Genomic DNA, 13,124 nt, shown 5'->3' on the forward strand with positions numbered 1-13,124 from the left:
CAGGACCCCCAGTGGGTGGGAAGAGTCAAGGGTCCAGTCTCCTCTACTCACGGGTGTTCCTGGGATAGGAAGCTGCACATGGAGATGTAAGAGGAATCTTACCAGCGGAAGTGTGGTGGGAAATGCACTTGGATCCCACGGTAAGCCAACAGCAACTCTAAGTGCTGCTTTGTTTCCACTCCTTTGGGTGCTTCAGTCTTGTCTGTACCCCTCCTTCCCAGCCCCAAACTACAATTTCTTTTTTTTTTTTTTCCAAACTACCATTTCTGAAGAGACTTGCCTTGAGAGCCATTTCTTTTATTAAGGCATCACTTGGACAGCATACAAATAGCACAAGCAGAAACTTCAAGCCCACACGCAGAATAAATTATGATATTTGTATTTAAAAGTGGACAACAGAAGAAGCTGTGTTGCCAGGAGGGCCTCCTGGTCCAGTGTCTGGAGACTCACAAGGTGTCAGCAGCCAATGAGAGTCCATGATAACATCTTCTGCAAGACTTTTAGAGCCAAATGCTCCCCTCTGGACGTATCTAATTAGGCCCATGCTCCTGCACAAAAGCATGTATACACATGCGGATACACACCCAGGTTAGAGGCAGGGAATAGCCTGTAAACAACTAACTCAGCAACAAATGAAGTGGACCCAGCTGTGTTTTCTCTGTGGCTCTGGCAGCCGACAAGACCCTGGTACTTATCTCTCACCAGCTCCCCGGCTGCTGTGGGAGGTGTGGGTGGGCTCCCAAGGCAGTGAGGCAGTGACGGGCTGCTTACTGAGGCGAGGAGCCCAGTTTTGTCATCCTGGACTGCAGGTTGAGCACACCACAGCTTCCCATGCTACCTTTGCTGTCCAGCCTGCCACACTCTGCCTGCCACTCCCAGAGGAACAAGTGAAGAGATGTGCCCCAGGGAAGTATATGTACTTGGAATCCTGTGAGCTGTGGCCAACTCCCACATGGGCCCCTCTCCAGCACTGTGATGCTGTGGAAACCACCTCCATCCTCTTAAGCCTCATAATCCCCACCTGTAAAATGGGGATGAGAGTACCAACTTCATGGGGTTATCATAAGCAATTACTGATATTTGATATTTCCAAGTGCCATGCTAGACTCAAGGTAAATGTGCAAAATCTGTTTTTTTCCTTATCTTCCCCATTTCTTCCTTTCTATTTTCCTGTTTTCTATTTCCAGGTCAATGTAGCCATCAGTGGTCATGTTGGCCCAGCTGGCACCCTCTTGACCACTAGGGCCTCTCCAACCTCAACAGGGATTGCCAATACATACTTCCCACTACCACAAAACTGCACCACTGGCAGGATCAAAGAAGGGGGTGCCATCCAATGGCACCGGTGCCTCAGGTGCCATCCGAGCCCAGGAGAGAGATCCGGGCTGTCTGACTGTCTCATCAATGATGGTGAGGTGCCACAATGGTGTGAGGACATGAACACAAACTAGAGATGCACAGGTGGCTCTGAGATGAGTCTGACTGGAAGCTGGGACTGAGAGGTGGTGCTGTTCACAAACTTGAGCAGAAACAAACCACCCCCTGCCGAGAGTGGACCACCCAAGCCCATAGGAGATATTTTCCTAGCAGGTTGGCCACCAAAAACCCAATTTGATGAATTACAGTCCACAACTCTGGTTCTGCAGAAATCTTCTTTCCACTTCTCCATCTGTCTGTCCACCCAGCCATCCATCTAGTATATGTAGAGTTTTGTACATTACAGGCTGACCAGAAGACCCTTTGTGCTCATTTAGCACCTTTTTATCTAAAGGGTATCTTTTATGGGCACTCAGCTGGAGTCTCTTACAGGAACGCTGTGAGGTAGTAACAAAACAGGCAATATCCCTCTTTGTGTATATCAGGAAGTGCTAAAGGTACCATGGTGCTCAAATGAGCGCACGGACGCGGAAAGGGCACTGGACTGTTCCCTGAAGGCCACAGCAGGCCACGCTATGGCTTATCCCTACAGAGCCCTAGGTCCAGACTCGCTCTGCTGTTCACACCAGTGTGGGTTTCAAATCATCTTTGAAGTTCACGACAGGCTTCGAGCGGGCCCACAGCTTTTCCCAGGAAGCCCGCGCCCCCGCAGGCTCCGGGTCGGTGTCTGACGAGCCACTGTCACTGGACTCAGAGGAGCTCTGGAAGCAGATCTCGCAGTAGGGCCGGTGGCAGCGGCAGAAGAGCTCGTCTGAGCTGCTGGATTCGGTGTCAAGGTAGCTACTAGGAGAAGACAGGGAGGGGCAGCCTGGGGACCCTGGGGGCTGCCGCTGCCCAGGCAGGTCGGGGGAGGCCCTGGATGGGCGTGGGGCAGCGGGACACAGCTTCCGGCCAGAGCCAGAAGACTTTTGGGGAAAGGATTCGAGGCTCCGTTCGGCTCCCCGGGGCTCTGCCTGGCGCTGTGTGTGGCCCTCTAGGGTGCCTGGCTTGCCTCGAGGAGCAGGGAGTACTAAAGGATTCCCAGAAGAGGGTCTTGCTACCCTGGGATCAGCAGTTTGGGGGTCCAGGCAGGGGCTGTCCTGTACATTTTGCCCAGAAATGGCCCTGTTTACCCGATGCCCCACATAGGAGGGTGCAGCGCCTAGAAAGTGTGAGCGAGCCCGCTGTGCCGCCCGCCTTCTCCTCACCATGGACGGGCTGAAGCCTGGCTCCTTGGAGAGGGGCACCTTCTGGGGGCTGTGGGCAGCGATGCTCTTCCAGGGCTGCTGGGGACAAGACAAGGAAGAGGGGAGGGGAGCCCCAGGGCCCAGGCCCAGATCTTGGAGGACTTCCTGAAGTTTCTCCCTGATCACTGAATTGACTCTTGACCCCAGTTGCTCTGGGGGCCCCTCTGAGTTCTCTACCTGCCCGTGTCTCTGGGGAACAGAGCCTTCTTCACTTTCTATGAGACACTGGTGGAGGGCCATGGGTACCAGGTCTCTTCTTTCTGCAGTCTGGCTTTGCTCAGCCCATGGCTTCTGGCTGCAGCCCAAATGTAAAGGATTAGAAAGGTCTTTCAAGTCAGAAAATTTCTGCTTCTGCCCTGTGGAGGGGCTGGTATCCTTCACAGGCCCCCTGAGGCCTTGTACACTTGAGGCCAGCACTGAGGTGCTCTGGGAGTCCTGGGTGGCCGCACTGGTATCATTCTGAGAGTCAGAGAGACATTCTGAAGGCCCTTGAGGTGCCAGGCTATGGGCAGAGGCTGTGGCCATGATGTCCTTGTGGTGGGAAGAGGCAGGTGGCACAGCCTCCTCTGGGAGGTCAGAGGAGCACCCTGCTGACATCAGTCTCACTAGCTTCTCTCTGGCATTGTTTACTTGTTCTTGCAGGCTTTCAATCACAGCATTTTTCTATAAAACAAAAGCAAAACCATCAACAAAAGATGTTTTCACAGTGTCTCCCATGGAGGAGAGATCTCAGTTTAAATCCATTTCTCCAATACTAGCTGGTGATCTTAAGGTCCTGAGGAGGCACCTTCTTGAAGTGAAATGAGATGATGCATATAAAGGGTTTAGCACAATAAACTGATATATGTTCTCAGTGAAGATTAACTATCCTTTATTGTTATATGATCTTAATCCCCCCATATGTCCCCAAACTGTAGCACTGTCTGCAATAAGAGAGATTGCGGGGAGTGGGGGTGGGGCACAGTCTAGCTGCCTGCTGGCTGCTGCAGACCCTCTCAGGACTGAGGAGGGTGTGAGGTCGCTCTGCAGAACCGCAGTCTAAACAGTGTTTGGGATGGCCCATCTCTGGGTATATCAATCACACTTTTGCAAAATACAGATGACTTTGAGGCATTTGTGAAGGGAATGAAGGACTGGGGAAACAAGCATCCTACCTCTTGCTAAATAGCCTAGAAAATGGGGAGAATATGGAAATGATAGATTCCTGGGCCAGTGTGACAAGACTGGAGCCAGGGGTGGAGCTGGGGTTTAGGGTGGAGTGAGAATATCAGGTTGGTGTTATCACCTGCCTCGGCTGACACATGGGGGTGGGAGGCCAACACTATCATGTGACACTATCAGCTGTTGGTATCACCCAAAGAAGTGCAAGCATCAGAATTACTGGAGAAGCTGAGCTGCCTACCTGCTGCGTGGCTGTTAGTTGATAAATAGGCTGTGCCTAGGATGCTGGCAGGTGACAGCTACAGAGATATGCCATTCTAACTGCAGGACCATGGGGCACAAAGTAGGAGGAGGAGTGTGTGTGCCCTGAGAACCTTCTGGTGCTACAGCAGCTGTGTGCCTAGTTCAGACCTGATGTCCACCTTCTGAAATTTCTGTTTGAAGGCAGTGGAGCAGGAAAGAGATCATCATGGGGAACTGATGGTCTTGGGGCAGATGACACGGTTGAGGGTTTGCGGAAGGGTTTGTGGAAAATTCTTCAAGAGATGGGAATACCAGACCACCTGATCTGCCTCTTGAGAAATTTGTATGCAGGTCAGGAAGCAACAGTTAGAACTGGACATGGAACAACAGACTGGTTCCAAACAGGAAAAGGAGTACATCAAGGATGTATATTGTCACCCTGCTTATTTAACTTATATGCAGAGTACATCATGAGAAACACTGGGCTGGAGGAAGCACAAGATGGAATCAAGATTGCCGGGAGAAATATCAATCACCTCAGATATGCAGATGACACCACCCTTATGGCAGAAAGTGAAGAAGAACTAAAGACCCTCTTGGTGAAAGTGAAAGAGGAGAGTGAAAAAGTTGGCTGAAAACTCAACATTCAGAAAATGAAGATCATGGCATCTGGTCCCATCACTTTGTGGCAAATAGATGGGGAAACAGTGGAAACAGTGGCTGACTTTATTTTTCTGGGCTCCAAAATCACCGCAGATGGTGATTGCAGCCATGAAATTAAAAGACGCTTACTCCTTGGAAGGAAAATTATGACCAACCTAGACAGCATGTTAAAAAGCAGAGACATTACTTTGTCAACAAAGGTCTGTCTAGTCAAGGCTATAGTTTTTCAAGTGGTCATGTATGGATGTGAGAGTTGGACTATAAAGAAAGCTGAGTGCCGAAGAACTGATGCATTTGAACTGTGGTGTTGGAGAAGACTCTTGAGAGTCCCTTGGACTGCAAGGAGATCCAACCAGTCCATCCTAAAGGAGATCAGTCCTGGCGTTCATTGGAAGGACTGATTTTGAAGCTGAAACTCCAATACTTTGGCCACCTGATGTGAAGAGCTGACTCATTGGAAAAGACTCTGATGCTGGGAAAGATTGAGGGCAGGAGAAGGGGACGGCAGAGGATGAGATGGTTGGATGGCATCACCGACTTAATGGACATGGGTTTGGGTGGACTCTGGGAGTTGGTGATGGACAGGGAGGCCTGGCGTGCTGCAATTCATGGGGTCACAGAGTCAGACATGACTGAGCGACTGAACTGAACTGAACTGAACTCCTTGGAAGGAAAGTTATGACCAACCTAGACAGCATATTAAAAAGCAGAGACATTACTTTGCCAACAAAGGTCTGTCTAGTCAAGGCTATGGTTTTTCCAGTGGTCATGTATGGATGTGAGAGTTGGACTATAAAGAAAGCTGAGTGCCGAAGAACTGATGCATTTGAACTGTGGTGTTGGAGAAGACTCTTGAGAGTCCCTTGGAATGCAAGGAGGTCCAACCAGTCCGTCCTAAAGGAGATCAGTCCTGGCGTTCATTGGAAGGACTGATTTTGAAGCTGAAACTCCAATACTTTGGCCATCTGATGCGAAGAGCTGACTCATTTTAAAAGACCCTGATGCTGGGAAAGATTGAGGGCAGGAGGAGAAGGGGACGGCAGAGGATGAGATGGTTGGATGGCATCACCGACTCAATGGACATGGGTTTGGGTGGACTCCAGGAGTTGGTGATGGACAGGGAGGCCTGGTGTGCTGCGGTTCATGGGGTTGCAAAGAGTCGGACACGACTGAGTGACTGAACTGACTGAACTGTTGCCATCCCCTTTAGAAGTTCAGGGTGAGTATTTAGATGTCCATTTATTGCAAGCATGGGTATCCCTGGTGGCTCAGCTGGTAAAGAATCTGCCTGCAATGTGGGAAATCTGGGTACAGTCCCTGGGTTGGGAAGATCCTCTGGAGAAGGGAATGGTTACCCACTCCAGTATTCTGGCCTGGTGAATTCCATGGACCATATAGTCCATGGGGTTGCAAAGAGTTGGACACGACTGAGTGACTTTTACTTTATTGCAAGCATGCTCAGTTACTCAGTCAAGTCTGACTCTTTGAGACCCCATGGACTGTAGCCCACCAGGCTCCTCTGTCCATGGGATTCTCAATGCAAGAATACTGGAGTGGGTTGCCATGCCCTTCTCCAGGGGATCTTCCCAACCCAGGGATCGAACCTGTGTTTCCTGCGACTCCTGCACTGCAAGCAGATTCTTTACCCACTGAGCCACCTGAGAAGCCTATTCATTTGTTATGCCCTAGAAATAAAAGGGTGTTTTCCTTCTTTAGGATTCCTGACACAAGTCACCTATGGACACCTGTGGTCTCTTCTAGAGTAGATATGGAAGAGTTAACTACTGTATAGCACAGGGAATGCTACTCAGTGCTCTGTAGTGACCTAAATGGGAATGAAATCTAAAAAAGCAGGGATATATGTATACATATAGCAGATTCACTTTGTTGTATGGAAGAAACTAACACAACGTTATATAGCAACTGTACTCCAATAAAAATTAATTAAGAAAGATATGGAAGAGTTGCCCAGAAGTGACTCTTTGAGGGAACAGTAAATTAAGTAAACTAGTCTGACAGTAGTCTTCTGGCAGCAACTCCAAGAGTGCTTGGACTTATAAGCCTGGAGGTGACTTATAAGCAGGAGGTGATTTTTCTGACTATGGTACTCCCAGTTTCATCCTGATTTAGTCTGCTTCTCTTATCCTCGGGAGAGAGTCCTGGGACCAGTGAGCAACCGGTGAATAAGCGGAAGGACTTCCAGCAGAGCGCCTGCCTGCCTGTTCACCCTTCTCAGGCGCAGAGCAGGGAAGACTGGGCGTTGTCAGGGAAACATAGGTGATTCAAGGACTTGCCAGGAGCAGAGTGGGTGAGTCACAGGAAGAATTCACTCAGGCTCTTCGATAACTGGGTGGTGCCAGGTATCTCTCTGAGTGGGTGGCTGTGCTGGCTGCACTGGAGGTACCCCAACTCTCTTTTCGCCAGCCCTTACTTGTGAAGCCCACCTTCCACATTCTCAGGCTGGCTTCAGGAGGCCTCTGCCGTCTCACAGAATTGGGAGGGAGCCATCAGCTGATGACAACTGCCCCAGCAAGCAAACTGTGCTGCCTTCTTGTGCCTTATTTACAAATTTCTCAGTGTATGGTGTGGCGTGCGCATGCTCAGTTGTGTCCTACTCTTTGTGACCCCATGGACTACAGCCCACCAGGCTCCTCTGTCCATAAGATTTTCCAGGCAAGAAATACTGGAGTGGGTCGTCATTTCCTTCTCCAGGGGATCTTCCCACCTCAGGGATCGAACCCATGTCTGTGGATATCTCCTGCACTGACAGGCGGATTCTTTACCACTTGTGCCACCTGGGAAGCCTGTCACATTATAAGAAAACAGTATACACATTTGATCGGGAGGAATACTCTTCTCCAGCAAACCAAACATCTGAAGCTGGCTGGTGACAGATTTAGAAACAGTCAGCCTAATCAGTAAATCTCCCTTCTTACAGAAAAGGAAGTGGAACTTTGTTTTCACCGTGACTGCATACTAATCAGAGGCGTGGTTTGCCATTGTGAGACCAAAATCTGACAGACCATGGCGGCTGCATTGAAATGAGCTTATTAACAATTACTTTAGGCACACCCAGGGAAGCAAAACATCTGTGGGGATGTTTCATAGGCTGCAGGCCACAAGGAGAAATGGAATATCTTGTTTCTGTGCTTCAAGGAAGAAAAGTAATAGGTGAATTTCCTCTGCTACAGAATGTACAGGGAAGTCCCTCCAGCTCTGGGAGGGTTTTACCTGCTGGCTTCCACACAGCCTGGGAACTAAGGGTGGATGCTGCCCCAAACAGCCTCTGGGGACCCCAGCCACAGGGAAAGGGGGGAAGAATGAGAAAATGAACCACCTAGACCATGGGAAAGTAGGAGGACACCAGGGTGGCAGAGGGGCTGCAGAGGAGGGAAGTGCAGCCAAGAAGCTGGACTCAGGGAGGCAAGAGAGACTCCTGTGTTTATGTCCTGGGCAGGGCTGGAGGTGGGGATGCAGATGCTGGAGCCTCTCCTGGCCTGCCACAGGGCCCTGGGATGGGCTGCTGGTTCTCAGGCCTGTTCTGGAAATATGTTCCAGGTGTGGGGAGTAGGGGGCAGGAGGCCAGCATTTTACTGCCTAAGCATCTGCTCCCTATTATGGCTCTTCCTCTGCAGACTCGAGGCATCTTTCTGGACACAGCAGATTCAGTCACTGCGTGGGAAACAGGGTAGCATGGCAGGAGTACAAAAAGCACATCACAAATTACCATAAGGCTAAAGAGTCAGGCCACTTGGCTGTTCCAACATGAGCTGATTGTGAATGAAAACCATGCTGGGTGTTCTCGCCAAGTTTCTGGCCTTCTGTTTAGCTGGGGGGAGAGGAAAAAAAAAAGCTTCTTTGAAGACTTCAGAGTATCAATGGCAATGCTACTGCCTTGCCAGGTGGGAAGAAATCTGGCTTTGAAAAAAGGTCCTGACTGCTTCATAAATAGTAAAGACATGAAGTATACTCTGATGGATAAAAATGGTCCAGAACAGAGGTAATAGTATGAAAGACTGAGGGGGACCTGGGGAGCTGAATTCTTTCACAGGTTGCATTTTGTAGGTCCCCATCACACCATCCTTTTGCACAGGGACTATTGATACCCAAGTGTCAGTCTAATACAAAAAAGTGTAGTTTCCCAAATAGCATTACCCAGGTATGTTCTGTACTAAAAAAATTATATAGAATATAATTTAGTTAGTATGAAAAAAACTACTAATTCCTCTGGGCCCCATGCCTCCTCAAGTTTTCCCATGTGCTTTCTTCAAGCCCACACCACTCTGCCCAGTTCTGGGAGAGGTGCCAACTTTGGCTCAAGATCAAAAGAAAGAAGGACTAGGGGCTGCCCTGTTCCCTGCTTAGTGCTACTATGATATTCAAAGGCTCTATTCATTCTCTTCCCCATATTTAGATACTTTTTAATTTTCTGGGTTGGTGGGATGACAACGATTTCTAGTTGGTACCTGGAAAAGATAGTAAAGGACCCCAGAGGATCTTGGAAACAAGGGCACCATGCTACGTAAAGAAAGAATGTATCCTACAGAAGACGGTAGCACCTACTACTACTCAGGGACTTTACAATGCTGTTCCCCACACTTGGAATGCTTTTCCCTGCAGTCTTTGCTTGGTCAATCTATAGTTAACTTCAGCTCTCAGCTCAGTGAGTCTTTTCTGACCGCTCTAAATTGGATTCTCCTGTCCTCACCACTCACTACTCTTTCTTCCCACTCTGTTTCTTGCCTTCATAATTCTTATCACCATTTATACCTGTATGGCTACTTGATCAGTCTCTATTTCCTCCACTACACCATGAGCTTCATGAAGGCAGAGACTGTTTTGTTCCTCAGCACTTAGCACAACGCCTGGCACACATCTGTGCAATGAATGAATGAAGTGGGTGAGGGTCAGCAACAGGAACAGTGGCTGGGGAAACACTGAGGTTTTGCTTGTTGCTAAGGGAACCTTATTAAAAAGCAGAGACATTACTTTGGCAACAAAGGTCCGTCTAGTCAAGGCTATGGTTTTTACAGTAGTCATGTATGTGTTAGGTAGGTAGAATAGGGAAAAGGAGTCCAAAATGGCGGTGGCTAAAAGACAAGGAAGGTCAAAGGACGGCCCGAGGACCAGAGTGAAGACTTCAGGCAGAACAAACAGAACAAACAGCACTCCTGGCTAAGCCCAATTTGCATAGGGCAGGACCAGGTGGAAGAAAAAACATATAAAAGGAGGAGCCAAAGCGCTTTCTCTGGGACTCTATCTCCCGCGTGCACGCACACTCTCTCTCTCTCTCTCTCTCACTCTCCTGCTATCTTCTAAATAAAATGGAGCTGTAACACTGATTTGCCTAAGAGCTGTAACACGGTTTGTCCAAGACCCGAGAGCTGTGATACGCCAAGGGCTTTAATGTCCGTTGCTCCAAATCTTTGTTGTGACGAGACAAAGAACCGAGGAACATACACTCGCATGACATATGGATGTGAGAGTTGGACTATAAAGAAAGCTGAGTGCCAAAGAATTGATGCTTTTGAACTGTGGTGTTGGAGAAGACTCTTGAGAGTCCCTTGGACCACAAGGAGATCCAACCAGTCCATCCTAAAGGAAATCAGTCCTGAATGTTCATTGGAAGGACTGATTTTGAAGCTGAAACTCCAATACTTTGGCCATCTGATGCGAAGAGCTGTCTCATTTGAAAAGACCCTGATGCTGGGAAAGATTGAGGGCAGGAGGAGAAGGGGATGACCTTCTCCTTAGATGGTTGGATGGCATCACCGACTCTATGGACATGAGTTTCAGTAAATTCCAGGAGTCTGTGATGGACAGGGAGGCCTGGTGTGCTGCAGTCCATGGGGTTGCAAAGAGTCAGACATGACTGAGTGACTGAACTGAACTGAAGGGAAACCTTGTGCACACCAAGACCCAGGAGAAAGGAGCAGTGACCCCACAAGAGACTAACCAGACTTGCCCGTGAGTGTCCAGAAGTCCCCAGCAGAGGCATGGGTTGGTGGTGGCCTGCTGCAGGGTTGGGAGCACTGAGGGCAGCAGTGCTTGCACGGGACCTTTTGAAGGAAGTCACTATTCTCTTCATTACCTCCACCATAGTTTGGCCTCAGGTCAAACAACAGGGAGGGAACACAGCCCCACCATCAACAGAAAATTGGATTAAAGATTTAGAGAGCATGGCCCTGCCCATCAGAACAAGACCCAGTTTCCCCCTCAGTTAGTCTCTCCCATCAGGAAGCTTCCATAAGCCTCTTATCCTAATCCATCAGAGGGCAGATAGAATGAAAACCAAGATCACAGAAAACTAATCAAATTGACCACATGGGCCACAGCCTTGTCTAACTCAATGAAACTATGAGCCCTGCCTTGTAGGGCCATTCGAGATGGATGGGTCATGGTGGAGAGTTCTGACAAAACGTGGTCCACTGGAAAAGGGAATGGCAAACCACTTCAGTATTCTTGCCTTGAGAACCCATTGAACAGTATGAAAAGGCAAAAAGATAGGACACTGAAAGATAAACTCCCCACGTCGGTAGGTGCCCAATATGCTACTGGAAAACAGTGGAGAAATAATTCCAGAAAGAATGAACAGACGGAGCCAAAGCAAAAACAACACCCAGTTGTGGATGTGACTGGTGATAGAAGTAAAATCCAATGCTATAAAGAACAATACTGCATAGGAACCTAGAATGTCAGGTCCATGAATCTAGGTAAATTGCAAGTAGTCAAACAAGAGATCGACATTTTAGGATCGGCGAACTAAGATGGACTGGAATGGGTGAATTTAACTCAGATGACCATTATATCTACTACTGTGGGCAGGAATCCCTTAGAAGAAATGGAGTAGCCTTCAAAGTCAACAAAAGAGTCTGAAATACAGTACTTGGAGGCAATCTCAAAAATAACAGAATGATCTCTGTTTCCAAGGCAAACCATTCAATATCACAGTAATCCAAGTCTATGCCCCAACCAGTAATGCAGAAGAAGCTGAGTACAAAACGAAGCAGGTCAAAGGCTAACAGAGTTTTGCCAAGAGAATGCACTGGTCATAGCAAACACCCTCTTCCAACAACACAAGAGAAGACTCTACACATGGACATCACCAGATGGTCAATATCGAAATCAGATTGATTATATTCTTTGCAGGCAAAGATGGAGAAGCTCTATACAGTCAGCAAAAACAAGACCAGGAGCTGACTATGGCTCAGATCATGAACTCCTTATTGCCAAATTCAGACTGAAATTGAAGAAAGTAGGGAAAACCACTAGACCATTCCGGTATGATCTAAATCAAATTTCTTATGATTATACAGCAGAAGTGACAAATAGATTCAAGGGATTAGATCCTATAGAGTGCCTGAAGAACTATGGACAGAGGCTTATGACATTGTACAGGAGGCAGGGATAAAGACCATTCCCAAGAAAAAGAAATGCAAAAAGGCAAAATGGTTGTCTGATGGGGCCTTTAAAATAGCTGAGAAAAGAAGAGAAGAGAAAGGCAAAGGAGAAAAGGAAAGATATACCCATTTGAATACAGAGTTCCAAAGGATAGCAAGGAGAGATAAGAAAGACTTCCTCAGTGATCAATGCAAAGAAATAGAGAAGACCAATAGAATGGGAAAAACTAAAGATCTCTTCTAGAAAATGAGAGATACCAAGGGAACATTTCATGCAAAGATGGGCTCAATAAAGGACAGAAATCGTATGGACCTAACAGAAGCAGAAGAGTTTAAGAAGAGGTGGCAAGAATACACAAAAGAACTATACAAAAAAGATCTTCATGACCCAAATAACCACAATGGTGTGATCACTCACCTTGAGCCAGATATCCTGGAATGTGATGTCAAGTGGGCCTTAGGAAGCATCAGTACGAACAAAGCTAGTGGAGGTGATGGAATTCCAGTTGAGCTATTTCAAATCCTAAAAGATGATGCTGTTAAAGTGTTGCACTCAATATGCCAGCAAATTTGGAAGACTCAGCAGTGGCCACAGGACTGGAAAAGGTCAGTTTTCATTCCAATCCCTAAGAAAGGCAATGCCAAAGAATGTTCAAACTACCATACAATTGCACTCATCTCACACGCTAGCAAAGTAATGCTCAAAATTCTCCAAGCCAGGCTTCAACAGAATGTGAACTGTGGACTTCTAGAAAGTTCAAGCTGGATTTAGAGAAGGCAGAAGATATCCGTTGGATCATACAAAAAGGAAGAGAATTCCAGAAAAACATCTACTTCTGCTTTATTGACTATGTCAAAGCCTTTGACAGTGTAGATCATAACAAACTGTGGAAAATTCTTCAAGAGATGGGAATACCAGACCACCTGATGTGCCTCCTGAGAAATCCGTATGCTGGTCAAGAAGCAACAGTTAGAACTGGACATGGAACTTCAG

General features: G+C 47.8%; 1 protein-coding gene across 7 annotated transcripts in view; it reads right to left on the reverse strand.

Annotated features, from left to right (window-relative positions):
* Nucleotides 1–284: 284 nt before the first annotated feature.
* Nucleotides 285–13,124, reverse strand: part of GPR156 (G protein-coupled receptor 156) — a 109,867-nt gene continuing 97,027 nt past the window's right edge. For all 7 annotated transcript variants that reach the window (XM_055568303.1, XM_055568302.1, XM_055568301.1 and 4 more), the window contains one exon: nt 285–3,326. In XM_055568303.1, coding sequence (XP_055424278.1) covers nt 1,998–3,326 — 1,329 coding nt within the window. In that variant the 3' untranslated portion in view covers nt 285–1,997. The remainder of the gene's footprint in view (nt 3,327–13,124) is intronic.

This window comes from Bubalus kerabau, chromosome 2, assembly GCF_029407905.1.
Source record: "Bubalus kerabau isolate K-KA32 ecotype Philippines breed swamp buffalo chromosome 2, PCC_UOA_SB_1v2, whole genome shotgun sequence".
In the NCBI taxonomy this organism is placed as follows: domain Eukaryota; kingdom Metazoa; phylum Chordata; class Mammalia; order Artiodactyla; family Bovidae; genus Bubalus; species Bubalus kerabau.